The sequence below is a fragment of the Herpailurus yagouaroundi genome, unplaced genomic scaffold, assembly GCF_014898765.1.
Source record: "Herpailurus yagouaroundi ecotype Mexico unplaced genomic scaffold, PumYag 200, whole genome shotgun sequence".
NCBI classification, from domain to species: Eukaryota; Metazoa; Chordata; class Mammalia; order Carnivora; family Felidae; genus Herpailurus; species Herpailurus yagouaroundi.
The window spans coordinates 523902-550476 of NW_024412431.1; the positions used below are offsets into that span (position 1 = coordinate 523902).

Sequence of the window (26575 nt, forward strand, 5' to 3'; positions counted from 1 at the left end):
AAGAGAATAGGGTGAAACCAGATTGGCTGAAGTTGGGTGATGGGCTGATAGGGGTTCTTTAGACTATTCTCTCCACTTTTATGTGTTTAAAATGTTTTGTGGGGCATCTGGGTGGCTCAGTGGGTTAAGCATCCAAGTTTTGATTTCAGCTCAGGCCATGATCTCACAGTTTGAGCTGATAGCACAGAGCCTGCTTGGGATTCTCTCTCTCTCTCTCTCTCTCTCTCTCTCTCTGTCCCTCCCCTGCTTGCTCTCTTTTTTATTAAAAAAATTTTTTTAATGTTTATTTATTTTTGAGAGACAGAGCATGAGTGGGGGAGGGGCAGAGAGAGAGGGAGACACAGAATCCAAAGCAGGCTCCAGGCTCCGAGCTGTCAGCACAGAGCCCGGTGTGGGGCTCGAACTCACGGAGTGTGATACCATGACCTGAGCTGAAGTAGGGCGCTCAACCGACTGAGCCACCCAGGCGCCCCTGGAGTGTTCTTGTCTTTTATGTCACAATTTATTTAGGTTGATACAGTTCCTCACAAAATTAAGCACAGAATCACCATAGACCCAAGCAGTTGCATTTCTGGGCACGTACCTGAAAGGATTGAGAGCAGGGACCCGAACACATATCTGTACATCCATGTTCACGGCCGCATTATCCACAATGGCCAACAAGTGGAAGCCATCCTGGTGTCTGTCGATGGATGAATGGACAAACAGGAAGAGGAATGAATATCCATACGATGCACTATTATCACTCAGCCTTTTGTCAAAAAGGGAATTCTAACACCTGCTACGATGTGGACGGACCTCGAAGGCCTTATGCTCAGTGAAATAAGTCAGACACAAAAGAAACACATACCGTAAGATCCCACTCACACGAGGTCCCCAGGTCCTGAGAGGAGTTCCATCCACAGAGACAGAAGGTAGATAGATGGTGGGAGCCGGGAGGGTGGTGCAGGGGCAGGGCAGTCCGTGTTTCATGGGGACAGTTTGGGGAGATGGAAGGTTCTGGAGACAGATGGTGGGGGTGGCTGCTCAACACTGAATGTACTTAATGCCACTGAACTGTATGGTGAAAAACGGTCAAGATGGCCAATTTAATGTGTTTATTTTACCATACAAAAAAAAAGAGAGACTTAAGAGCAGTGCCTAGCACTGAGTGAACGTGCCGCACTTATTAAATCACAGAAATCTGAGTCATCGAAACAGCATCACTGGACTGCGTGACCCCCAAGGGAACAGTGTCGGGTTAGTCTTGTTCCCCGGTACATGCCTCCGGCCTGGCCAATCACAGAGGCTCAGGAAAGATCTGATCTCTGGACTACCTGAAACCCGCCAGGGTGCCTCATTACTTCACCTGGCCCACCTGAAGCCCCCACCCACTCTCTGCCCCCCTCCCCCATGCCCACACTGCCCAAATGGATTCAGCACCCCCGAGGTCTGTGTGAATGGCCCCTGGAGTGTGTGGCCCCACCAGATCCCCCTCCCCCCCCGCCCCCGCACTGTCCCACTGGTGGCCTTGGCCCACGCTGCTCCTTGGCTCACTCCAACTCTATAGGAACGGCTCCCTGTGGCTCAGGGCTCTTCTGGAAGGCCTCTCTGGGTTTGCTCAGCCCTCCAGGCAAGGTGGCCAAAGCCTGAAATTGGGAGAGACTAGACCCCCTTCTCTGGTGGCTCTTCTAGGGGTCAAGGGTATAAGGGGCCTCATGCCAGAGGGTGGAGCTTCTATAACAGCCCCCTGCCCTCACCTGAGGGGCCACAGTGAGTCCCGTGGCTAGTGCAGGGATGGGCTGGGGGGTCCACATAGGCCTGGGCTGGGGGGGGGGGGCGGATAGCCACACTTCCTATATAGTGGGAAATGGTCCTCAGGCTAGCTCTGCCCACAGGGACCAGGGGAGAAGCTGGATCCTGGGGAGAGGCAGAGAACTCTGGGCTACCTGCCTCCCTCCCACTGGGCCCTCCTTAAAGGTCAGTCTGGGATGGGGAGAGCCGGGGTGGCTCTGGTACCACCAACGTTCCCCAGAGCAGCCCCTCTGCCTGTCCTTGCGGGGACCCCAAGTGATGAGGCAGCCGTGGACAGCAGGGACGAACAACCCCAAGGCTGTGAATGGGGGGCAGTGGACACGGCTCACGCCCCCCCCCCCCCCCCAGGAGGCACCCTTGGATCCTGGGCCGGGAAACTTAATACACAATCCCCCCGCCCCCCCAGCCACAGGGGCAGCTTAGAGAGGATTCGATCCTCTCCCCCCCCCCCACCCCCGCCCCCCCCAGGCCAAGGCCCCTGGGGTCAGCTCGTGGGCCTCCGCATTGTCCCAAGCGGGGCCTCAACCTGGTCTTCTAGCTCCCTGTGGGGCCGGGCCAGGGTGAGGCAGCCCGCAGCAGGGCGTGGGCAGCGAAGAGGACCCAGGTGTGGCCGCCTGGCGGAGAGAAAGAAGACAAAGGCGCAGCGGCAGGTTTCTGTACAGGAAGTCGGAGTATACATTTTAGTAACGGGCTGAAGAAATGAGGCATCCGGGGCAACAGTGCAGGGGCCACAGGGAGAATAAGAGATCGAGAGCTGGGGTTTGGCGTAAATCTTACAAAGTGTATAAAGAATCTGTGTTTCTCTACAATAACAAAAAACCAAAGGCTACAAGAGCGGTTGTATATACAAAACACGGAGATATTGCTTCACTTGCAAACAGGTTCCGGACCAGACGGGAGACAAGACAGAGGGGGGCACAGGGAAGGGCCGGAGAGCGCGCCGCGTGCAAAAGGAGGGGGAGGGGGAGGGGGGGGGGGTCTTCTCCCAGCATAAATCTACAGGCGGGAGCTGGAGTCGCGCACGCACGGGAGAGGTCGAAGGCGTGTGCCGGTGCGTGTGCCGGTGCTGGCTGTGCGTGGGGGGACAGGGGTGCCGAGAGCCGAGAGTGTCCGCCTGCCCCGGCCCCCTGGCGCCTTGCTCTTCGAGCATCGGCCCGGAAGGGGGTTCCGGATGGGGACCGCGGACCAGCTGGGCCAACTGGCCACAGAGGGCGGGAGGCAATCCCTCCCTGGAGTCTGCCGTGGAAGGCCGGAGAAGCCCGCTCGGTGCGCCCATCCCCCTGGCCCATGCGCCCCGCCCCGCCGAGATGCACACGGAGGCCCCAGAAGAAACCGGGGCTTCCGGCTTTCCTCGAGCGAGCGAGCGGGCCGGCAGGTGCCGCCCACTCCTGTTCTTCCGGGGCCCGGCCGGCCGGCCATGCGGAGCTCGATGGGAGGGCAGGAGCCAGTCACGGAGGGGGCCGAGAGGGGAGGGCAGGGAGGACGGCGGGGGGAGGGGCGGGCGGAGGACGAGGACGTGCACGCACGCGCGGGGCGGCGCGGGGCGGTCACAGGTTCTGGCAGCACTGCAGCTTGGTGGGTTTCTGTCCGTCGGTGGTGGGCGGCACGCTGATGTCCACCACGTTGTTGCCGGGGGACTCGTCGTGGGCAGCGCGGTCTGCAATCTGCTTCTGCGACACGATGCGGTAGATCTCTGCGGTGGGAGGGGGGGAATGGGGGGAGCAGGGGGTGAGCGCGCTGCGCGCCCCGCCCCCCTGCAGGGCTCATCTAGACCCCGCGCCTTGCCCCCGCCCCCGCCCCCCAGGCTGAGCCCACAGCCCCCACTGTGCCCCCCGTCAAGTCAAGGGGAACCGTGGCAGGGGGTGGGCTCCTGGAGGTTTCCACCCTCACCCAGCGCTGGCTGTGTGCTCAGCAAGGCAAGACCGTATCTGGTCACATATAGTCCTCGCCCCCGGCCCCCCCCCCGCCCGGCCTCTTATCCTGTAAGATCAGAGCTCCCCCCCCAACCCCCCCCGGAATAAACTCTCAGAAGCCCGAGGGCCCTGCGCCCCTGATGCCGCCTGCTCCGCAGCTGCCCAAGCTGGCTGTTCTCTGGTGAAGCCAGGGAGGGCCCCCTGGAGAAGCTGGGTGGAGGGAGGGTCTCTATGTCCTGAGTGACAGCAGGGCCGCGATCTGGCCTGAGGCCATGGAGGACGCCATGTCTGTTCTCAGTCCAGACCCACTCACAGGTTTAAAGAATAAAGCTCCAGAGGTTATGTTCCGGAGCCTGCAACCCCAGTGGCCGGTGCCTCCGTCACGCCCGCCCTCCCCAGGCACGCGGGGGGCCACCATGGCTTCAGCCAGGCCCTGTGAGCACCTGTGAGGATGTTCTTGAAAGCTTCCTCTACGTTGGTGGAATCCAAGGCTGAGGTCTCAATGAAGGACAAGTTGTTCTTTTCTGGAACAAAAAGAATAATGCCCAGGTGAGCGGGGAGGTGGTGGAGGGTGCTGTCCTGCGCCCTCTCGGGGACCCTGCTTGCCTGGCCCAGGAAAAAGAAGGGTTGGGGTCAAAGAGAGAGGACCGAGATGCCCACGCATCAGGAAGGGGAAGCTGGCACTGAGGCCGTGGGCACAGACAGGGAAGATGGCAGGGGCCGGGGTGGGGGTGCTGCCTGACTTCCAGATGCTTCTCCGATGCCTCAGTCGCATGCCTTTCGGGAATGTGGCCCGGGGGGGAAGCCCCGGCAGCCCCCAGCCTCACCCGCTCCGGCCCAGCGGGACTCACCTGCAAAGGCACGAGCCTCGTCAGTGGGCACGGCCCGCAGGTGGCGCAGGTCACTCTTGTTGCCCACGAGCATGATGACGATGTTGCTGTCAGCGTGGTCCCGCAGCTCCTTCAGCCAGCGCTCCACGTTCTCGTAGGTCAGGTGCTTGGCGATGTCATACACCAGCAGGGCACCCACCGCGCCGCGGTAGTAGCTGTGGGGTGGGACGCGGGGCCCAAGCCTGAGCCCGCTGCCAGTTCCCTGCACCAGGCTCCGGGGGCGGCATTCCTCAGCCCACACACAGAGCAGGAGGCACAGGGCCCACCCGAGGGGCAGCCGTGGTGGCCTCACGGGAGACGCTTGTATCCCGAGGTTCAGGCTCTACTCCCCAGGTTCAGCTGGGGAATACGGGACCAGAGGAAGTAGTCTGGGACCCAAAGTCAGAAGACACCCTTGGGGTCGGCCACAAAAGGGGAGAAGGAAAGGGCCACTGCTGGGCAAGAGCTCCAGCGCCCACCGAAGGCTCGGCCAGCCTGACCACCAAGGAGGCTGACGGACACACACCCATCCCGAGGGATTTAGGACATGAGAAAGTCACGCGCCGGGGGGGGGGGGGGGGGTGGTGTCCGGAGGACGCAGCTGACTGACAGGGAAGGTCTGGGAAGAGGCAGCCCCAGTGGGTACTGGTGGCCGGGGAGCACCGAGAGCCGCGTGGGAGGACAGGACAGGTGTGGGACCAGGTGGGAGCTGAAGCGCAGAGGGAAGCTGAGGGAAGGCAGGCAGGGCTGGCGAGCGGCCACAGGGGCCCAAGCCGGTCCGGGATAACAACTCTCATCATGCAGCCAGCTCCCAGCAAAACCGCAGGGCTTCACGGGACTCCGGGGGCCAGAGACACTGCAGGACATGCCTGCCCCGGGGTCACAGAGTGGCCGACACTGGGCACACGGGTCTTCCCGAGGATCCCCTAGCTCCTGGGGGTCTTGTCCCTCCACCGCGGGCCCCCCGCCCTCAGAGATCCGCTCTCTCCTCCTCCGATGCGACTCCTACCCATCCTTCTCCCCAGGGGCCCCCCCACCCACGGCTGCCTGCATCACCCCGGCCCTGTCGCTCACGCAGAGGTGATGGCACGGTAGCGCTCCTGGCCGGCGGTGTCCCAGATCTGCGCCTTGATGGTCTTGCCGTCCACCTGGATGCTGCGGGTGGCAAACTCCACGCCGATGGTGCTCTTGCTCTCCAGGTTGAACTCGTTGCGGGTGAAGCGTGATAGCAGGTTGCTCTTCCCCACGCCTGAGTCCCCAATGAGCACCACTTTGGGGGCAGGAGGGACACGGGTAAGACTCTGCGGGCCGGCGTCCCCGAGCCAAGGCCCACACACCACCCACGGCCACCTGTAGAACGGTGGCGTCCCAGGTGCGGAGCCAACTTGGAAACCGACATCGGGGCGGTCGGAGCCCGAGGCACCGCGTTTCCCGGGCAGAAGCAGAGGCTCTGGGCTTCCAGAAGCACAGCCACTGCGGACAGCACGACACCCCTGCCGTCTCTGGTCTCTTCAGAGCAGGGCTGCCTCAGCTGCGGTGTAGGGACCCAGACATTCTGGCTGGCAGGCAGGCAGGGTGGGGATCCCACTCGGAAGCCCTGAACCTCCACGGCAGCCAGGTGGCCAAGAAAGCTCCAGGGCTGGACAACCTTGGGCAAGTCACTTAACCTCTCTGGGCTGCCTTTTCTGCAAGAGGGGGACTCGAGGAGAATGGCAGGATCAGAACTCCGCTAGCATCTAGCGTGCTAAGACAGGCAGGGGAGCGGTTATTACTACAGTTCCCCTAGGTTCTTACCTGCAGGGGTCTGTCTCTGGAGCTGTAAGTAACAGGAAATGGGAAGCCTCACCCCCGCGCCCACCCTCTGCTTCCTTCTGGAGAGCTGCCTCAAGCCAATCCGCATTCGGGCCCCAGCACAGTCACAGCTGGCTCATGCGGAACAGGAATGTGCCCTCTGGATGCAGCTGGGAGGGGACAGAGCCCGCCACCCCCACGGCCCCAGAGTCGGCCCTTTCTGCAGACATCCAGAGCAAGAGTCGTCCTGAAGAGGGCAGAGCAGGCCCCTCCAGTCTCTGCCTTTATCCCTCTCTTTCCCAAGTTTCCTGCCCCAGCCATAGAAGCATTGCCTCTAGGGACCAAGGCGCCCCAGGCTCTGTGACAGGGCCACATGACATGGTCCAGGAGTCTGAGCCCAAGAGGCTGTCCTTAGACCCAGGTAGTCTCACCTGTGTGTGTGCACAGTGTATGTGCCGCACACGCACGTGCGGCTATACGTACAACATAGAAGAAACAGTACGCGGCTGTCTGGCCAGAGACCCCAGGCAGAAACTACAAGTGGGGGCCTTGGGCTCTGGCACCCAAAGGTGGGTCTGTCCAGTGGAAAGTCACGGGGGCTGTAGGCTTGGTCACCCACAGCCCTAGTTAAAAGTTTTTCCTCGGTGGAAAGTTGTATATGTGCATGCCCAAATTCCCACGGCTTCTGACCGGCGTCACTGCCCCCACTCTGGTCGCAACACACGCGTCCCTCCGCAGCCCTGGTGGTTACGCTCTTACCAACAGGCTGTTTTCCTGGAGGCCACCAGAGGGCGCCTGTGAGCTGCCAAGCCAGGCCCCGCCCTCCTCTGCCCACAGCCTTCCTGGGCGCCCACCTCCCTGGGGTAAAAGCACAAGTCCAGGCCCACCCACAGAGCCTTGCATGACCTGCCCCGTGCCCTCCCTGCCCTCCCCTCCTCCCTCTCTCCCTCTCGCCCACTCTGCTCCTGCCACACGGGCCTCCTCACCAGGACTAGGAGATACACAGGGGCACGTTGCACTTCGCCTGGACCATTCTGCCCCAGGTACCTGCCTGGTGTCTGCCCTCGCCTCCTCGGTGTGGTCCCTCTGATGGCACTCGACCAAAGAGGCCTTCGCTGCCATCCGCTTAAAAGCCCACTCCCTGCCCCACCTGACTTCCTCCACAGCTCTCCTCACTCTCTCACACTGCAGCTTTCACTTATTTATTTAGTCTTTCCCACTGGGCTACAAGGGCAGGAACCTCAGTCAGTCTCCTTCCCTGCTGGGTCCCGGCCTGGTGCAGCGCCCAGCACGCAGGAAGCACCTGATCCACGTCTGCAGAATGAACCGATGCCAAGGCGGCCGGTGGAGCGTCCCAGCCTCCCTGCCCCCTGGAAGATGCCCAGGTTACCATCCTCAGGCCGCAGGTGAGGAGGCAGGCAAGGCACCCAGGACCCAGCACCCTCTCTCGGCCGGCTACTTTAGAGCCAAGAACACTGAGAGCAAGAAGAATGTTTAATGAGCCTGTACTGGGATGACTCGGTCGGTTAAGCGTCTGACTTCAGCTCAGGTCATGATCTCGCAGTCTGTGGGTTCGAGCCCTGCATGGGGCTCTGTGTTGACAGCTCAGAGCCTGGAGCCTACTTCGGATGCTGTGTCTCCCTCTCTCTCTCTGCCCCTCCCCTGTTCATGCTCTGTCTCTTTCACTCTCAAAAATGAATAAATGTTAAAAAAAAATTTTTTTTTAATGAGTCTGTACTAAGAAAGCCCTTGATTGGACCCTGTGTCTCCCTCTCTCTCTCTGCCCCTCCCCTGTTCATGCTCTGTCTCTTTCACGCTCAAAAATGAATAAATGTTAAAAAAAAAAATTTTTTTTAATGAGTCTGTACTAAGAAAGCCCTTGATTGGACCCCCCTCACACATGTCTCATGTAACCTTTACGGGTTAGGAAGTGGGAGAATGCCAAGCCTAACGCAGGCTCGCTCCTACCTCCCAACCATGCTCACCAGACAGTGACTTGCCCGGGTCCTCCTGGCTGGAAAGCTGTCCATCAGGATTTGAACCCATGTCTTCTGCATCCAGGGCTGAGCTCAGGGGCGGGGGGGGGGGGGGGGCCGGCTTCCTGACCCTTGGAATACATGGCAAACTCCTGCTCATCCTTCAAAACCCCTCAAGTCAGGCCTCTCCTCTCCCCTCAAACCACCATGTGGCCTGGCCCACGGCACCTGTGATAACAGGGCCAGTGTTCTCTTGTGACACTGGGGGTGCCCAACAGAAGATGGCGAGCTGACTTCAGAGAAAGGTGGAAAGAGTGGGGACGGACATGGGCCCGTGGCTCTCAGCCATGCTGTGGGGCCCACCACCTACACCCCCAAGCCCTCCCCTCCTTCCCACGCGGCCAGGGGGACCTGGCCAAGGCTGGAGGGGTGTGCTCACAATTTCTATACCCTTAGGAATAGAACTGGAAATGACCAAGAGGGTGCCTTTTGGGCCCTGCCCTGTATCCCCACCCCTACCTGCTCCCTCCCTTCCCAGCCTTGGCACAACTATACAACTTTAGAGTCCCCTTGGCCCCACCCACTCTGCTGTGGCCTAGCCAACAAGCCCCTTAGCACCTCGGGCCAGGCTCAGCCCTAAAGGCTTTGTGACTGCGTTCTCAGGGCCACTCCTGGGACAAATGTTCATATTATCATTCCCCTTCTACAGTTGGGGACACTCAACCCAGAGTGACAAAGTTCCTGATCCAGGGTCCCCCAGTGAGAAAGTGGAGGCCAGAGCAGGATGAGAGCCACCAACCACGGCCCAGATGAACAACGGGAAGGCCAGGCTGCTTGGACAGTCCCTGGCACACGGTGCCCAACGCAGAGAGGTGGCCGGTGGGGCAGTGGCCAGGCTGGCCCCTTGTGCAGGCTGGGAATGAGAACGGCATTGTCCAAGGCACAAGTGATCTACTGTCTTGGGGGAAATAAAGGGCCCTTGAGGACACAGCCCGTAGAATTTCCACAGAAGTTGGTGGCACCAATGGCCAGGGAAACTGCCTCCCTGGACATGCCATTTGGCTGGCAGAGCAGGCAAGCCCAGTTGGCAAAAACAAGGAGCTGGCACCTCTTAAAGCCCAGGGTCCTCTGACCTGCCCCACGATAGCACGGCACCCCTGGAGCCTGCACTCAGGACACTCATGGACTGAGTGGCCATTTGCGGGGATAGGGGAGCTGGGTCCCCTACTCCAGCAAGAACAGGACCCTGCCTCTCCTGCAGGAAGCCAGCCCTGACCATCCCAGGCCCCAGGGACTGGCGCTTGGGGGCAATCTTGCCACAGCCATGTCCTGGGGCATCAGAGTAGATGACAGACAGGTGCCCAAAGCCAGGACACAGGGAAGGCTGCTCACCGGAGGAAGATGGTGCGCTTGGGTCCTTACCGGCGGGTCTGGTGGGGGCCCTGCCCGGGCTGGAGAGCCAGGAGGCTGCCTCGGGAGCGCTCAGCAGAGGCGGGTGAGCACTGGGGCCTGGCCTGTTCCCTGGGTGCCGGCTGCAACTCTCTGCTCGACCCCTTTCCCAAAAGGACTTGAAGACGGTCCAGGGGTAGACAAAGCCTGGAGGACAAGGTCCTGGGCTACCTCAGCAGCGCCCCACTTCAACCCACATCCTCACAGGCTAGGTGAGTGGCCAGGGGCTCTAGGAAGTCCTCGGCGGCCCTCGGGGACATAGCTGCTCCCGCTGTGGACCCCGCAGCCTGGCCTACCAGAAGAGAGGTCAGAGGTGGCCCCCAGGGATTGATCTGCAGGCTGGGGAAAATAGCCCCATGGCTAACAGGATAACATGTTAGCAGGATAAACGTGCAGATCTATAATTAGGTACAAATAAACAACCTTACTCCTGCGGGAGGAGGGGAATGTGCAGTGAGGAAAACACCCAGGGGGATTCTATTGGCCTTGGTCTTGGAGGTCAAGGGAGCTAACGTGTGATGTGGCTGCCAACATAACCAAGGCGGTGGCAGGAGGGCTAAACAAGGCGCAGGCTGTGTCCCGGGTGAAAAGCGTGGCCTCTCCGTGCCAAGGGAAGGGCCAGAAGGTGACTAAAGCCTGGGGGAGGCTGAGCACAGGTTGGAGGCAGGAGGATCATTGGCTCCCCCTGCTCCTGAATGGCCCCCTCCCACCAGGAAGCAGGGCTGGCAAGCCTCCAGGTCAGAAGGCTGGCCCCTGTGGGGTGCCTGGGTGGCTCAGTTGGTTAAGCATCTGACTCTTGGTTTTGGTTCAGGTCATGATCTCACGGTTCGTGAGTTCAAGCCCCTCGTTGGGCTCTGTGCAGATGGCACGGAGCCCGCTTGGGATTCTCTCTCTGCCTCTCCTTTGCTCATGCACACTCTCTCTCTCTCTCTCAAAAAGAAACATTTGATAACAAACAAACAAACAAAAAAGAAAGTTGGCCCCTGTCACCCCTTCTGGCACACTCTTACCTTGTGCACTTGTCTAATGCCCAGACCTGCCCCTCTGCAGGCCACAGGGGTCTTAGGAGGGTCCGGGGCGACAGTATATTCATGTTTCTGTCTCAGCTGTCTTGTCACTGGCAAGCGATGGGACGGTGGTGGCTTGCCTACCTGCTGGCTTCTTTTCCTTTCTTCTGTATGTGCCAGACCCACCCACTTTCCTTTTCCCGTTTCAGTGAGTGAAAAACTGAGTGGATTTAAAGAGATACATGAAAAGACAATGAGGAGACCTCCAATACGGCATCCGTGTGGATAGGTGGTCTCAGATGACCGCAGTCTGGGAAGTACTGACCTTGTGGGTTAGACTTTCACTCCTAACTCTGCTTGGAAAGGTCGGCAGGGCACCTGCCAACTCAGGAAACGAGGCCAGGGGGGGAGGAAAGCAGGACAGGCAACCTCCCCACCCCCACCCCTGCCAATTGCCGCAGAAGTCAGATCTGTGTTTCCAGGAAGCAGACTCTGGAGATTGAGTCCCGGGAAGCACACAGCCGCCCCACTGCCCCTGACCCAGTAACGGTGCTTCTGGGAACGTACTTCAAAGAAATAACCCAAAGGGCAAAAGATGACTGGGAAAAACACTGAGCTGAGTTATTTATAACAGCAAGTGCTTGAAAATAACAAGTGGCAAAGGACCATCAAAACCTGGTGGTGACTCCTGGGGAAACGCCCCCTGCCCTGGGGGTCCCCATCCAGGTGGGTGACCAGTCAGGACCTGGGGAGCAGTGGCCTCCGGGCACCGGCTGCAGCAGGATGGAGTCCGGTCCACCTGTCGCCAGTCCCCAAAGCCCTGATTGAGCTTCCCTGGCCCCTAACGTGAGACCCCAAGGCTCAGTCAGGCCTTGGACTGATGCTTGCTGACCACACAGCTTCACCTGCCAGTGACGTATCAGCCTGCACACAGCTCCTTGGGCCCACGGTGCTGTGTGCCAACTCTGGGCCTTTGCATGGGCCCTCCCCCAGCCCAGAAGCCTCTCACCACATGGATATCCCAGGTAGGGAGCGCTCCACCTGGCTCTCCACAGCCCCAAGATCCCCAGGCTCCCAGCCCCAACGTGTTAGAGGAGACCACAGACACAATGGTCAGCGACGGACACAGACTGCACTCCCAGGGATCTCCAGGCTTGCCCAGCGAGGGGGAGATACCAACAGCTGGTGTGGGAGGCAGACCCTCAAGCGGCAGGCGGCAGGACAATGGTGTCTCACGGGGCCCCAGGGTAGCTATCAAGGGCAACCACTGTCGTCCAGGGAGCCCAGAACGGACAGCACGGGACCTGGCCAAAGCCCAGGTTGGCACCGTGAAGCCAGTGACTCTGAAATCAGTGCACAACGCCAGCGATGTGGATGGCGGGAGTCTTCCCAGCTGGGGCTGCGGGCTGAGGGAGCTAGGCCAGCAATGGCTGCCTGATCTGCCGAGGCCTCACTCGAGGCTCTAGAGCCCTCTGTCCCTTGGGCAGGGACGATCCTCCAGCAGGCTGGCGGAAAGCAGGACTACCAGTGCGCATGTGTGGGGAGAGGTGGTCTGATAAGCTTATCAGTCCCATATATACTCCTTAGGTGGTAAAGCCCACAGCTGACCTGGATTCAAATCCTGCGCCAACACGTGCCCTCTCTCTCTCTGGGTCTCAGTTTCCAAGTCCACAGAGAGAGGCTGGAAAATATCGACGACTTCACAGGGCTGGGGTGAATTCATGCAACGAATTCATGAGCGGGAATGCTTGGGAAAGGGCGGGTACTTCGATAATTAAGAGTTCTGAGAGCTCAAAGATAATTGTTGCGGTTAACCAGCAAGCCTGGCACACACAGTCCCCCCGCCAGGCGCCCCTCCAAGCAATTCTGGGTCAGCACCCCACTCCAGGGTCCCCTACCACACACCTCAACCCCTACCATGCCGTCTCTTCCCGCCCCCAGACATGCTGCTACCAATCAGGGCTGGCTCCTCCCACTCCGCGAGAGCACCACCCCCACCTGCCCCGTCCCAGCCCACTTCTTGGGCACGCCCACCACGCCCTAGCCCCGCCTCTGGCGGCCCCGCCCCCGTCTCGAATGGAGCTTTCCACCCAGCCCGGCCCGCCAAACGCTGGGGAGGCCCGGCTCCCGGAGGCCCCGCCCCTAACGGCCTCTCCCACCGCTTCGGGCCCCACCCCCTCTCGGCCCCAGCCCCGCCTCGGCGCATCCAAGGCCCCCAGGCCTCTCTGAGCCGCCGGTCCGGTCCGCAAAGCTGACTGAGCCCAGACTTCCCTGGCCTTCCCGGCTGCCTGACCCGCCGGGCCCCAAGTCCCGGGCTCCGGCCTGGGCCCAGCGGTCTGGAGCGCAGCCTCGGTCCGCCACCTCCCCGTCGTCCCCTCGCCCGTTTGTGTCCCACCGACCGCACCTTTGAATAGGTAGTCGTACTCGTCGTCCCGGGTCCCCATTGTCCTGGCGCTTCCGGCGGGATCGGCGACTCCGCAGCCCCACCACAAACACCCGACGGGGGCGGAGCCGGCGCCGCGCAGAGCGGCGGATGGATGACCAATAAGAGGCGGGTGGCGTAGCGACCGGCAGCCAGGGCAGCCAATTACAGGCGGAAGCAGAGCCTCAGGGGTGGGCGCTGCCTGGGATCCACCCCTCTCGCCCTCGGTCTCCTGGAGAAAGGCGGAAGGAATGCGGACCTTTTTGAAGTGACGGCCGCGTCAGCCTATCAGAGGTGGGCTCTGGAAGGCGGGGCGGAAGACTGTAAGAATGAAACAGATTGATGGAGCGAGTAACCAATGAGAGGCCTGATTCAGGAGGTCCCGGAGTACCAGAGGACCTGTCCGGGAAGGGAAATGGGTCTACGTCCAGGTGATGTTACGCTATTTAACGTCCCGATGACGTCATAGGTCAATACGCTCTGCTCTGCCTCCTCCGCCCTGGCAAATGACCGTTTCCGGGGGCCTCTGAGCTGGTGGGGGAGGGGGGATTTCCACCTAGTGTTTCCCTGTCCTCCCTTGGTTGCGTTTCCATCACTACGTTTCTGAGTCATTAAGATACCCCTCTACCTCAGTTTTCTCCGCTACATAACGGAAGGAACTCACCTCCTGGAATCTTTTGAGGATAACTAGATCAATTCCCTAAACACTTAAATCAACCATCCACTTTCTGTCATTAAGTCTTTAACAAATATTTATGAAATCCTTCCTGGACGTCAGACTCTTTCCAACATGATCTCCCCTTCTCTAAATCCTCGCCTTGTTTTATTTCGCATCCCCACCTCCCCACCCCGAGGGTTTATCACTACCTGACATTAGATTATGTATTTCTGGGGGTGTCTGGCGGGCCCAGTCGGTGGAGCCTATGACTCTTGATCTCAGGGTGGGGAGTTTGGGCCCCACGTTGGGCGTAGAGCTTATTAAAAAAAAAAAAAAAGAAATATATATTAATATATATATTAATATATATGTGTATATATATATATATGTATATATATATATATTTCTTGATCCAATAATCTCTTTAGTCCCCTGCCAGCAGAACATCAGCCCCATGAAGGCAAGGACTGTCTGTCACTGTGGGTGCTGTGTCCCCAGTGCTCAATGTATAGTTGATCAGTGATGAATAATATAACCAGAGAGCTCTGTGCTAGTTATTTTGTTATGACCATAATTGTAATTATTATAATTGCCTCCTAGCCCTCATCCCTGGATTGTCCAACAGGCATCTCAGACACTAATTTGGTCTCTTCTTCCAGGTCTACTCCTCCCCCTGTGACTGTGTTCTCCCCACACCACCCCCTACCTCGTGCTGCTCCAATGCCCATCTCACAGCCAAAGGTCGTGAACTCCTCTCTCTCCTCCTCTCTTAGTCCCCTGCTTCTTCCTCCCCTCTTTTCCCTCAGTTGCATTATTCTGTTCCTCTTCCCTCCTAAATTTCTGACCACTTCTCACCCCCTCAGTCCTAGACCTGTCGTTAGTCCCTGGACCAGTACAGTTGTCCAGTACAGAATCTTTTTCCTGTACTCAAACTTGCCACCCCAAGATCAAGAGTCATATATTCTACCGACTGAGCCAGCCAGGCGCCCCAGTCAGAGCCGTCTTTTATTTTATCTTATCTTTTAAAGTTTATTTATTTGAGAGAGAGAGTGCATGCGCAATCAGGAGAGGGAGAGAGAGAGAGGGAGAGAAGGAATCCCAAGCAGGCTCTACAGGAGGCTCAAACTAAGGAACCCATGAGATCATGACCTGAGCCCAAATCAAGAGTCAGATGCTTAACCGTCTGAGCCACCCAGGAGCCCCTAGGGCCGTTTTTTAAAACGTAAGTCAGATTGTCTCACTCTGCTGTTTAAAAATCTTTCGGTTCTTCCTTTAGTAAGCATTTACTAAGCACATGCTAAGTGCCAGGTAGGACTCTAGGTGCTAAGGATACAGTATCGAATGAGACAAAGTCCCAGCCCTCACAGAGCTGACAGTCTGATGGGGTCAGGCAGATGAAAAACCAGTAAACAACATGCACAAGGTAGTTTCAGAATGGGAGGCGTTCAGTGAGGGGAATGACTCACATTATGTGATCGTGGCGTTCCTTAGCTAGGGACCCAGGGAAGGCATCCTGGAGCAGATGGCGTTTGCCCTAAGTTTGGGGAAAGGGGAGGAAACGGTGGGAAAAGCATTTCAGGGGGGACACAACAGCCAGTGAGAGAGACTCTGATGGATCTGAGCAGCCAGATGGCCGTGGTGGCTGGAGAATTGGATCCAGGGACCAAGAGCTCAGAAGAGGTGAAAAAGCCGAGACCGGAAGCCAGACCAGAGTGGCCCCTCCCAGGCTTTGTCGGCACACTCCTGGGTGGCTGGCTTGGAGAGCACATTCCTGCTCAAACCCCCTCCCGCCCCCAGTTCACCATCCCCACTTCCTGCCCAAATGCTGCAGACAGGGGGCGCTATGCACTGATTCCCCCAGCGAGCTTCACTTTCCGATGACGTCACTAGGCTTTTGATGTCACTGTGTCCTCTTCCTGGAATGTCCTCTCCCTCCCCCACCTTCTTGGTGGAATTTTCATCCTTCTTTGAAAATCGCCTGAAAAGTCATCTTCACCCTGAAGCTTTTTCTCCAGTCTGAGTCAGGGTCCCTTCTCCTGCCCCCCCCCCCCCAGCGTAGCTCAGAGTGATAATAGTGTTTGTTATGACGACTGATGTTTATATTGTGTGCTCACTACTAGCCAGACCCTGTCTGGACTGCTTTTCATTTACTGCTGCATGAAATCCTCACAGCACCAGGAGAAGAGAAAGGGGTGGGAATGGGAGGGTGGGGTACCAGTGCCCCCCCCCCCCCATTTTCCAGATGCAGGAGCTGAAGCCATCAAGATTTAGTACACAGTCTCTAGTCAACCAGGAGAATGATGTCGCTGAAGAGCTGAATGGGTCTGGATTCACATCCTGGCTCTTGTTTGGTTCCCAGTCATGGTGGTTGTTCTTTGTGTTGTTCCTGGAGACGGAAGAGAGTTGGAGAAGGGACAGTTTGGTGGGGGGGGGGGGGGGAGATGAGCTTTCTTGGCAGAGCTTGAGAATTAAAATGGCGTAGGTGGGGGAACCCCCTCCCTGCCAACCTCCACAGAAGGGACTTCCCACCTGTTCCAACCATAACGGGCTCAAGGGAGACTCTGCAAGCCCGCCTAGTATAGGACACTGCCAGACAAGGAGCCTGGAGGGAGTCTGGCCTCCAGCTGGGGAGTTCATCACCCGTACTCAGCCAGGGCCCCACGGAAGTTACTGTGTCCCAGCATCATCCAGGAAGAGTCACCGGAGAAGAAAGTCACAGACTTTTCTTCTACCAAAAGAGGCCCCCTACTACCTTAGGAGCACTTAGGAGGCATATTAGAAAAATATATTCCCCTGTTAAAACAGCAGCTAAGGGACACCTGGGTGGCTCAGTCGATTAAGTGTCTGAAGTTTCCGACCCTTGATCTCAGTGTTGTGAGTTCAAGCCCCATGCTGGGTGTGAAGCCTACTTAAAAACAAAAACAAAAACAACAAACGAACAAAACACACACACACACACACACACACACACACACACAGCAGCTGGGCCCTCAGGACACAGACAGATGTTGCCTTTCCCTAACATGTGTCCTGGAGATAAGGCATCACATATTCCAAACCATAAGATAGGAGTGACGATTGTAGGCAGTACATTAAATAGCATTGACCCACAAGCTGAGAAAGTCTTAACTTTTTCCCAGTTTTGAAGTATTTTATCATCTATCAAGGAGAAAGGCTTCTTTCTTGCTCATCCATCCATCTTGAACGGTTTTCTAGCCCCATCTCCCCTTTTTATACAGAGCCCCGAGGCAGGCTGAGAGCCTTTAGAAGGCAACAGGATCTGGCTAGAATTTTCTTGCCCACATTTTATTGTGAAGTTTTAAAAATACGTAGAAAAATGGAAAGAACTGTACAGAGAATACCTAGATTCCACTATTAACATTTTGCTTTATTATACACCCATCTCTCTATCCAACCAGCCATCATCTTATTTTTTGATGCATTTCAATGAAAGTTGAAAATTTGGAGGACTCTAATGTATAGTATGGTGATTTTAGTTAGTACTTGAAAGTTGCTAAGAGAGGAGACATTGAATGTTCTCACCACAGGGGTGCCTGGGGGGCTCGGGCAGTCGAGCATCCAACTCTTGATTTTGGCTCAGGTCATGATTTCATGCTTCTGTGAATTTGAGCCCCACATCCGGCCCCGTGCTGGTAGTATGGAGCCTTCTTGCGATTCTCTCCCCCGCCCCCCCCCCGCCACCTGCTCCCCCCCGTGCTCTTTCTCTCTCTCTCCCAACAAATAAACAAAATAAATAAATGTTCTTACAACAACAGCGAAAAGAAAGAAAGAAAGAGAACTATGTAATGTGATGGAAGTGTTAGCTACCACTAGGGTGGTAATCATTTCACAACATATAGGTGTATGAAATCAACACATTGTACACCTTAAACTTACACAAAATCATATGTCAGTTGTGTCTAAAAAAGCTGGGGAGAAAATGAAAGAAAGTTGAATACATTAGTCTACTTCCCCTTGTAAACACTTCAGCATGCATGTCATCAACTCGAGTTCAATATTCGTTTATGGCTCTTTTTGTGTTTTCTTCTTCTAAGGTGAAAATTACATATAATGCAATATAGATCTTCAGTGTCCATTCACAGAGACAAAGGCATACGGCGGAGTAACCCATCTCTAGGAAGGCTCAGAACGTCACCATCACCGGGGAAGGCTGCCTCATGCCCACTTCTCAGTCAAATCCTGCCCATTTTTCCAGTGTCAACCACTATTTGTATTTTTCCCGCCACTCAAAAGTGCCTCACTTTGGACCATCAATTACAGGCCAAACTGTCTGTGATAGGAAGGGCTTTGAAGGGAAGCTTGGTGAGAGCAGGAATCTTTCTGTTCACTAGGATTTAGTTTCCAAGCACTTACTACAAGGGTTTGGCATGTAGTAAGAACTCTATAAATATGAGTTGAATTTCTATACATATTTTTATGTACATAAGGCCAACTTTTTTAAAAAGCCAACTTAGGGGCCCCTGGGTGGTTCAGTCAGTTAGGCCTCTCTCTCTCTCTTTTTTTAAAGCTTATTTATTTACTTTGAGAGAGAGAGAGCGCAGGGGAGGGGCAGAGAGAGAGAATTCAAGAGAATTCCAAGCAGGCTCCACACCGTCAGCACAGAGCCCGATGTGGGGCTCGAACTCATGAACTGTGAGACCATGACCTGAGTCAAAACCAAGAGTTGGATGCTTTTTAAAAATTTTTAATTTACATTTATTTATTTACTTTTGAGAGACAGAGAGAGACAGAGCACAAATGGGGGAGGGGCAGAGAGAGAGAGGGAGACACAGAATCCCAAGCAGGCTCCAGGCTCTGAGCTGTCAGCACAGAGCCTGACGTGGGGCTCGAACTCACAAACCGTGAGATGACCTGAGCCAAAGTCGGACGCTTAACTGACGGAGCTACCCAGGCACCCCCCCCCAAGAGTTAGATGCTTAACCAACTGAGCCACCAGGCCTCTGTGCAGGCTGTGCAGAGCCTGCTTGGGATTCTCTCTCTCTCTGCCCATCCCCCTCTCAAAATAAATGAACATTTTTGAAAAATAAAAAATAAATAAAAGAGCCAACTTAAAGGAAAACTTTGGCTGATGTGGCAAAAAATGTAAAGAATCTACCCAAAGCACTGCTTTCATGTAAACACTAGAACTGTACTGGCCAATATGGTGGTCATTAGCCTCTTGGCTACTGAGCCCTTGCAATACGGCCAGTCCAAATTAAGATGTGTCATAAGCGTAAGCTAAACACTGGATTCCAAAGCCTTAGTACAGAAAACAAGCAATGTCAAATATCTCATTAATGACTTGTGTATCACTCACATGTTGAAATGATATTTTGGTTACATTGGGCTTGATAAAAATACATTTCTAAAATTAATTTCATCTGTTTCTTTTTTTTTCTTGTTTTTTTTTCTCCCTTTTTTTAAATGTGACTATTAGAAAAAAATTAAAATGCATGACTCACATTATATTTCTATCAGATGGCTGGGTGCTAAACAGTTCATTGTGATTCACATGTGTTAAGTATGATGAAGAAGGCGTTCTCAGGGCGCCCGCATGGCTCAGTCAGTTAAACATCCAGCTGTTGATTTTGGCTCAGGTCACGGTCTCAGGGTTTCGTGGGTTGGTGCCCTGCGTCAGACTCTGTGCACTGACGGGAACGCAGCCTGCTTGGGATTTCCCTCTCTCCCTCTCTCTCTGCCTCCCCCCGCTGCTCATGCTCTAGCTCTCTCAAAATAAATAAATAAATAGATAAACTTAAAAAAAAGGGGGGGGCGGGGTTCTCATTTTCTCTATTACCTGCTTCCAGAAGGACTGAATGAGGGTCTTGGTTTTTGAAAAACAAAAATTGAGATCCACGTCGTGAAATAATATATGGAGGAAATTGAAATCAGTTGTAGGACCAATCGGCATTGTCCTCGAAGGACCTGGGAGAGTTCACCCTCTACCCTGGGAACATATTTATGTGGACTCTGAAACTGACCCCTTTTAAAACAAACCGAAGGACACAGGAGAACGAAATGTGCTGAGGTTGCTTTTATTGCAAGAATTTGGTGAGCTCCACCCAGATGTCATTGGCACCGGCTCATCCCACAGCACCCACACACGAGAGCACCGTGAGGGCACTGGGGGCCCGCGGGAGCCCTGGTCCCCCAGCCAGTCAATGTGACTGAATCCGCCGTCGAGGGCTGGCTTGGCTGCCCCCGAGTGGTCCCTCTGTGTCCTCGACTCCTTAGGCAGGCAAGGAGCGGGCCTCAACGCCCCTCCGTCTCACGCTTCCTGGCTCTGTGCCCTGCAACCCTGTAGCTCCGCCCTCAGAGGGTATCATCTGCACCCCGCCACCCAGAAAGGGGGCATCTCCAGTCGTGAGCATCTTCTCTGTCTGTGAGGCTCCAGATGGCCCCCGTCTCGAGCCCCTGCCTGAGCAGGGAGTGGCCACACGCTGGGCCAGAGTCAAAGTCACTGTTGTCTACGAGCCTGGGAGCCAGGCCCCAGTGGGGAGGCTAGGAGGCTGCTTCAGCCACTGTCGGCTGGATCAGCATTGTGGTGGCCTGCAGCGGGTAGTAGCGGCCCCTCCAAGTCTTCCAGAAGATGCCCTTCTTACGCTGCTGCCGCTGGTGTGGGATGGAACGGAAGTACTGTCCATTAAGGTTGGAATGGCCACAGGTGCCAAACCACCAGCCACCTGCCGGGGTCAGAGGAAAAGGAACTGGTCAGGCTGGGGTCCCTGTGCCTCCACGGAGGCTGGGACCGAGAGGCGGTTGGGTGTTGGACTGCACAAACTTTTTATTTTTTTTTTAATCTGTATTTTTGAGAGAGAGAGACAGAGCGTGAGCAGGGGAGGGGCAGAGAGAGAGGGAGACACAGAATCTGAAACAGGCTCCAGGCCCTGAGCTGTCAGCACAGAGCCCGATGCGGGGCTCAAGCTCCCGAACCGTGAGATCATGACCTGAGCTGAAGTCGGACGCTCAACCGACTGAACCACCCAGGAGCCCCGGACTTTATAAACTTCAGAGGGGAAGACTTTTCTAGTGATGGTCACACGACGTCCTGAGGGACCCCAGGTTGTGACAAAGGAGTTTCGGGGCTCTGGACCCCTTCCCAGTAACTACAGCTTTTGTGTCTGTGACTGTGACGAGTTACTGTTCTGTACCTGACACGTGGGAAACGTTTATTAAAGACTTTCTGGGGTGCCTGGGTGGCTCAGTCGGTTAGTGTCTGACTCTTGATTTCAGCTCAGGTCATGATCTCAGGGTTCGTGAGTTTGGGCCCCACATCTACACTGACAGTGTGGAGACTGCTTGGGATTCTCAGTCTCCCTTTCTCTCTCTGCCCCTCCCCTGCACATTCTCTCTCTCTCTCTCTCAAAATTAAACAAATATTAAAAAAAAAAAGACTTTCTATGATCATCGTCCATTTCTTCAACTTCTATTTGATCCAACCATATAAAATTATTAGTATTCCATCATTTTTTGACCCACCAAAAAGCAATGTCATATGTTTCACTTTACAGAGCCTGGGTTCTGCCTCCAATTTCATTACAACAGGGTCGGGGGGCCTGGGTGGTCAATCAGTTAAGCACCTGACTCTTGACTTCAGCTCAGGTCGTAATCTCATGGTTCATGAGTTCCGGCCCTGGGTCAGGCTCTGAGCTGACAGCAAGGAGCCTGCTTGGTATTCTCTCTCCCTCTCTCTCTGCCCCTCCCCCACTTGCTCTCTCTCTCGCTCTCAAAATAAATAAACTAAAAAACAAAAACAAAAGCCAACACAGGGTTTATCTTGGTGGCTGGGCCACATGCCGGCCACTATCCCACAAATGTCATCTCAAGGTAATCCTATGGAGTGGGCATTGTGGTCATACCCAGTTTAAAGACGGGGAAACTGAAGGTGAGACAGGGTAATAAGTCAGTTGCCCAAAGACACACGGGAAGTTAGGAGAAAGGGGGACAGAGAACGGACGGCATTTGGCACTGAAGGCAGGACAGGGAAACACAGAGGCAGAGAGAGGAGGTCTCGACCTCGTGGTGCAAGGCAGGACAGGGAGGCACAGAGCTTGCTCACCGGAGAGGCTCTTGGCACAGTTCTTGTCCCCACGGAGGTCGTGGTCTTGATCCCAAGTGGAGAAGGGCAGGGAGAGGCCACTGGGTGCCACAGTGGTAGCACCCAGTTCACTGGCCACGGGAGCTGTGAGCTGCAGGCTGTAGGCTGTGTCCTCACCACCCAGATAGACGGGGAACTGCAGAGACTCAGCATTGCCCTCCCAGTCCTGCAACTGCACAGCCAGGCGGCTGCCGCGGTCCCCCGTGATGCGGTGAACCTTCTCCAGGCCCAGCCAGAACTCACCTACAGGGGAGAGAGAGGCCCATCGGTGAGTCAGACCCACCTCCTCGCCCCCTCCTCCCCTCTCTGCCTCCGGCCCCCCCCGGCTGGAAACACCCACCTTGGGGGTCTCCGAAGCCAGCCTTGTAAGCTTCCCAGGGCTGGTTAAAGTCCACGGAGCCATCCTGGCGCCTCTGAATTACAGTCCAGCCTCCATCTGCCCAGAGAGGTGCAATGCCATCAGGAGGCCGCTTTTTGCAGGGGACCCCGACTTCCCATCTGGCTCTCAAACCCTAAACTGCCTCCAAACCCAGAGAGGGCCAAGGTCTTCTCATTCACCCCAGCAGGACTAGAGGAAGGTGGTTAAAGGTGGGCTGGCCAATGTGCAAGGGGCTCAGCCCAGACATTGTCCCAAGGCCCCAGGAGGGAGGAGGGGAGGGAGGGAGCGTTAGAAATCTAGGAAGTTTCTCTAGGTCCACTGGACCTGGCTCAACCCTGGGTGGTGGCGGGGAGCTGCATTTGATTGGAATGGCAATAGGGCCCATGACAGGATGCAGGGCACCCCAGCGGGCCAGCGCATCCTACCTGAGGTCATCTTGCAGTTAACCAGGAAGGGTGGGGACCCCTGGGGCTGGATCTGGAACAGTCCACTTTGCCGCTCTCCCTCTTGATACAGCTCTTGGCAGTCCCTGGGCAGCCCTGAAGGGTAGGCAAAGAGAGGGGCGGGGAGACTGAAGCAGGAGGGGCCTCAGGAAACAGGCATGTTAGGGGCTGGGCAGTGGGTGACAGGGGACATGAGGGGGTAATCCTGGGTTCACAGCATCCCCTGTCCTGGATGGCCCCTGAGCCACCCACCATCCTTCCTCCTCCCACACTGCATTCTCACCTCAGGCCACACAGCCAGCCTTGTATCACACACCCTCCTGCCACAGGGACTTTGCACACGCCCGTCTCTATGCCTGCACATGCCAGTCACATGCCAGAGAGATCTTCCCTCAGGACTTTCTTGCCTCATTCTAAAGATCCCAGCTTCTAGAAGGGATGCCTTCCCTGACCCCCAGACCAGGCCAGGCTCCCAAAAGAAGCATCGGGGACTTCCTGCCCACAACACTGGAGTCATCCAGTGGTCTCCCCGCCACTGAATGAGGATTCCATGGGGCTAGGGACAGAGTGGCTCTTTGCCCACAGTCTGGCACCAGTGCCCAGGTTAATCCTGGCCCACAGTAGGTGTTTAATAAAGACTGGAGGCATGAGTGATTGAGAAGCCGGGCCAGGGTGGAGAAGATAGGAGTGGGGCTGAGCAGAAGCGCTCTGTTGGGGGGGGGGGGGGGGCGCTCTGCATGAGGCTTGCAAGGCCAGGGGCTCCACCTGGGATCCCAGGTAAAGGGGAAGGCAGGACTAAGGAACCTAGGAGGAAGACAAGGGAGGGAAAGAGGAGGGAGGGATGGCTGGGCTGTGCCCAAAGGATGTGAAGTCCCCGCCCCGAGTCGAGCCTGGAAAGTAGGGAAAAGGTCGCCCGGGGGAGGGGAAGTCCGCGCTGAAGGGTGGGGGTAAGGGGGATGGGGGCGGGCCCAGAGTGACTGGAGACATTTTCCGGCCCCTGGAGCAGCTCCCCTTTCCCCTACTTTCCTCCCTTCCAATCGGGGGAGGCACCCGGCCAAACCACCAATGTGGCTTCCATTAGAAGGAGCTGTTTGTCTCTCCAGCTCTGAACCTTCCCCTACTTGGCAGGGCTGAGCCCCAGGTCTGGGAGTCCCCAAACCCACGCATCCCCCACCGTCACATCCCCCAGCCCAGACCCACCCCTGCTGGCCTGCTCCAAAGCCCCTCAAGGCGCAGGGGCAGGGAGGGGGGTTGGGACGGTGTATGGACCCTTACGGGCCGGTGAGGGAAGGAGGAAGAGTGGGGGAGGGCAGGGGGAGGGGCAGCCTTCAAGACTAGGGAGCCGGCAGCCGGCAGCCAGCAGCCAGACCCAGGGTGTGAAGGGGGAATCCGAACTTTTACCCAGTTGGCTGCACACAGCCCCGGATGCCAGGCGGGGTGATGGGGTAGGAGGACTACAGGGAAGCCAGCCGGGTCTGGAGCCCCGAACTAAGGGTGGGGACAGAGACACCAGGAGCTGTGAGCCTGTGTCAGACACAAGGAGACATGCTGGGGGGGGGGGGGGAACGGGCAGATCTGGGGCGATCTGGGATGCACAATGAAGGACCCAGAGCTTGTGCTGATGGCAAAGGCTCATTCTCTGCAGGAATCAGGGTGATCAGGGACTTCGGGGACCAAGAGGGGAGTGAGGCACCAGGTGTGGGGGGCAGGAGCCCTGGATTTGTTAGAGATGCAAAAGTGAGTGGTGTGTCTGGCCAGGGAGATGGGGGTTACCTGCCTCCTAGAGCTATGCTCCAAGATACCATTGGGGGGGAGCCCCAGCTCAGAATCCCCCTCCCAGGAAGCCATCGCTCTTCACCGTCAGAACTCCAGGCTCCATAGCTGGCACCCTCCTGTCCACCAGTGTGCCCTCAGAGAAGGTTCCAACCTTCAGGAAGGCGTCTCTGACCTGCACCGCCCCCTTCCCCACACCCCTGCAGCTCAAGTCCCTCCTGGACTCTCTTAAAGACGCCAAGCCCTGCTCCAGTTAGTGGCCAGCAGGGCTCCGGGGAAAGCCACTGGCTTGCCAGGAAGAAGGGTGGGGTGGCCTACCTGGTCAGGGTCAGGGATGATGAGATGGGATGTGCCCTCGTCAGCCCTTTACCAGAGACTAGTGAGCCCACAGGAACCCAGGGCCAGGAACCCAGGAACCAGGACAAGGAGGGGGACAGGAGTGGTGTGTGTGTGTGTGTGTGTGTGTGTGTGTGTGTGTGTGTGTGGTGGTTGGGGGGAAGGAATTGCCAGAGGACAGCAGAGGGCTGGACACTCACTGTGCAGGCGGCTGATATTGTGAGCAGGGCCAACGAGCTGTGCCATTTTGGGTAGCCTCTTCTTCCTGCCAGGCTTGGCCATCCTGTGGCCCAGGTGCATGGGGGCCAGGAGGCTCACCTGGACAGGACAGGACAGGAGGAGGATGTCAGGTCTGGCTGGCTCCGGCCCCTCAACTTGCCTGGCTCTAGGTCCGGGGGGGGCGGCCCCCCCCCGCGCCGGGCGTGGGGCCCCCCCCCCCCCCCCCCCAAGACGAGGTTCGGCCTCCCTCCCAACCCCGGGGCAAGCATCAGGCACCTGGCTCTGCAGATTCTGGATTTTCAGGTGCTGCTTCTCCAGGTGCCGCTGCTGCTGGGCCACCTTGTGGAAGAGTTGCTCAATCCTGCCGTTCTGGGTCTTGAGCTGAGTCTGGGAGAGCGTGCGCACAGCACCGCGGTGAGGCCCCGGCCTTCTGCGGCCAGCCTCTCCATTCATCGTCACTCGTCTGGCCTTCCAGCTCTCCCTCCCGAGAGACCCGGGCAGGGGAGCCCAGGGAGTCCCGGATGCGTCCCCCTGCCGCCCACACTCTCCGAGACCCGCAGGAGGGCAGCGGGAGCCCACGTACCTGCAGGCTGCCGAGGGTCTCGGGGGCAGCCTCGCCACTGGGGCCCAGACCCTCGGGCGCGCGCGGGGGCGCGGCGGACGCCCCGGACTCCTTGCAGGCCGCCCCGCACGCGCGCAGACGCCGCTCCAGCGCGCCCAGCCGCCCCTGGGTGCGCTCCACGTGCTCGCGCAGCCCGTGGCCCAGCTGCAGGAGCCCGTGCGCCAGCACGTTCACCTCGTCCCAGGACGCGAAGCGCGGCGGCTCGGGAGGCTCGGCGGGCGCCGCGCGGCCCTGCGCGCTCAGCAGCCCGGCGGTGGCGGCGCACAGCACCAAGGCTGCCGAGGCCGTCGGCGCACAGCGCATCCTTCCGGGTGACCTGGACGCGGGAGCGCAAGGCGGAGGCGCGGGCTGGAGAGTCGAGGGCTGGCGACGCGGGCGTCCTGGCGGAGACTCACTGGCGTTCAGAAGCCGCGAGGAAGGCTCCGATCACAGCCGCCAGCCTTTGGGGCTTGGCTAGTCCCCGCGACGCCCCCTTTTTATAAGCCCGCGGAGAGAGGGAAAGGGGAGCCTCGGAGGCGGGGCGCAGGGAGTGCCGGGGGCGGGGCGTGCGGCCGGGGGTAGGGTTCTGGGCGCCAGCGGCCGGGGAGTTGGGGAAGGAGGGGGGGGCGCCCTCGGGGTGCAAAACTCTGGCTCCTCCAGCAGGCCCTGGAGCGTCTCCTCTGCGGACCGTGGAAGACGTGACCCTCACGGGGCCCCCCTTCCAAACACCGGAATCCCAAACCCTCCACGCTGCACCCGCCGCGCTCAGCGGTACCCGTGACCCCCCACCCCCCTCCCCAAGTCAAAAGCTGGAGAAAGATGAATAAGAAAAGGGCCCCGGTGCGCT

General features: G+C 57.4%; 2 protein-coding genes across 2 annotated transcripts; both read right to left on the minus strand.

Annotated features, from left to right (window-relative positions):
• Window positions 1-2445: 2445 nt before the first annotated feature.
• RAB11B (RAB11B, member RAS oncogene family) lies at window positions 2446-13336 on the minus strand. Its single transcript, XM_040449714.1, has 5 exons — window positions 13204-13336; window positions 5651-5846; window positions 4559-4752; window positions 4151-4231; window positions 2446-3487 (listed from the first exon to the last, which is right to left on the minus strand). Exons 1-5 carry the CDS (start codon window positions 13241-13243, stop codon window positions 3342-3344), a joined length of 657 nt encoding a protein of 218 aa, XP_040305648.1. The 5' UTR covers window positions 13244-13336; the 3' UTR covers window positions 2446-3341.
• Window positions 13337-19898: 6562 nt separating this feature from the next.
• ANGPTL4 (angiopoietin like 4) lies at window positions 19899-26221 on the minus strand. Its single transcript, XM_040449715.1, has 7 exons — window positions 25711-26221; window positions 25404-25514; window positions 25109-25226; window positions 22782-22895; window positions 22318-22413; window positions 21939-22220; window positions 19899-20562 (listed from the first exon to the last, which is right to left on the minus strand). The coding sequence occupies exons 1-7, from the start codon at window positions 26050-26052 to the stop codon at window positions 20381-20383; spliced, it is 1245 nt and encodes a 414-aa protein (XP_040305649.1). The 5' UTR covers window positions 26053-26221; the 3' UTR covers window positions 19899-20380.
• Window positions 26222-26575: the final 354 nt, after the last annotated feature.

Bases quoted from the DNA above. Each gene is read 5' to 3' on its own strand.
- RAB11B (XM_040449714.1), bottom strand. From the start codon at position 13,243: ATGGGGACCCGGGACGACGAGTACGACTACCTATTCAAAG. The intron at 5,847-13,203 runs GTGCGGTCGGTG...CTGCCCCCAAAG, and splicing joins GTACGACTACCTATTCAAAG to TGGTGCTCATTGGGGACTCA. The intron at 4,753-5,650 runs GTGAGCGACAGG...CCCACCCCACAG, and splicing joins TACCGTGCCATCACCTCTGC to CTACTACCGCGGCGCGGTGG.
- ANGPTL4 (XM_040449715.1), bottom strand. From the start codon at position 26,052: ATGCGCTGTGCGCCGACGGCCTCGGCAGCCTTGGTGCTGTGCGCCGCC. The intron at 25,227-25,403 runs GTGCCTGATGCT...TGTCCTGTCCAG, and splicing joins TCCAGAATCTGCAGAGCCAG to GTGAGCCTCCTGGCCCCCAT. The intron at 22,896-25,108 runs GTGAGTGTCCAG...CCTACCCTTCAG, and splicing joins CAATATCAGCCGCCTGCACA to GGCTGCCCAGGGACTGCCAA.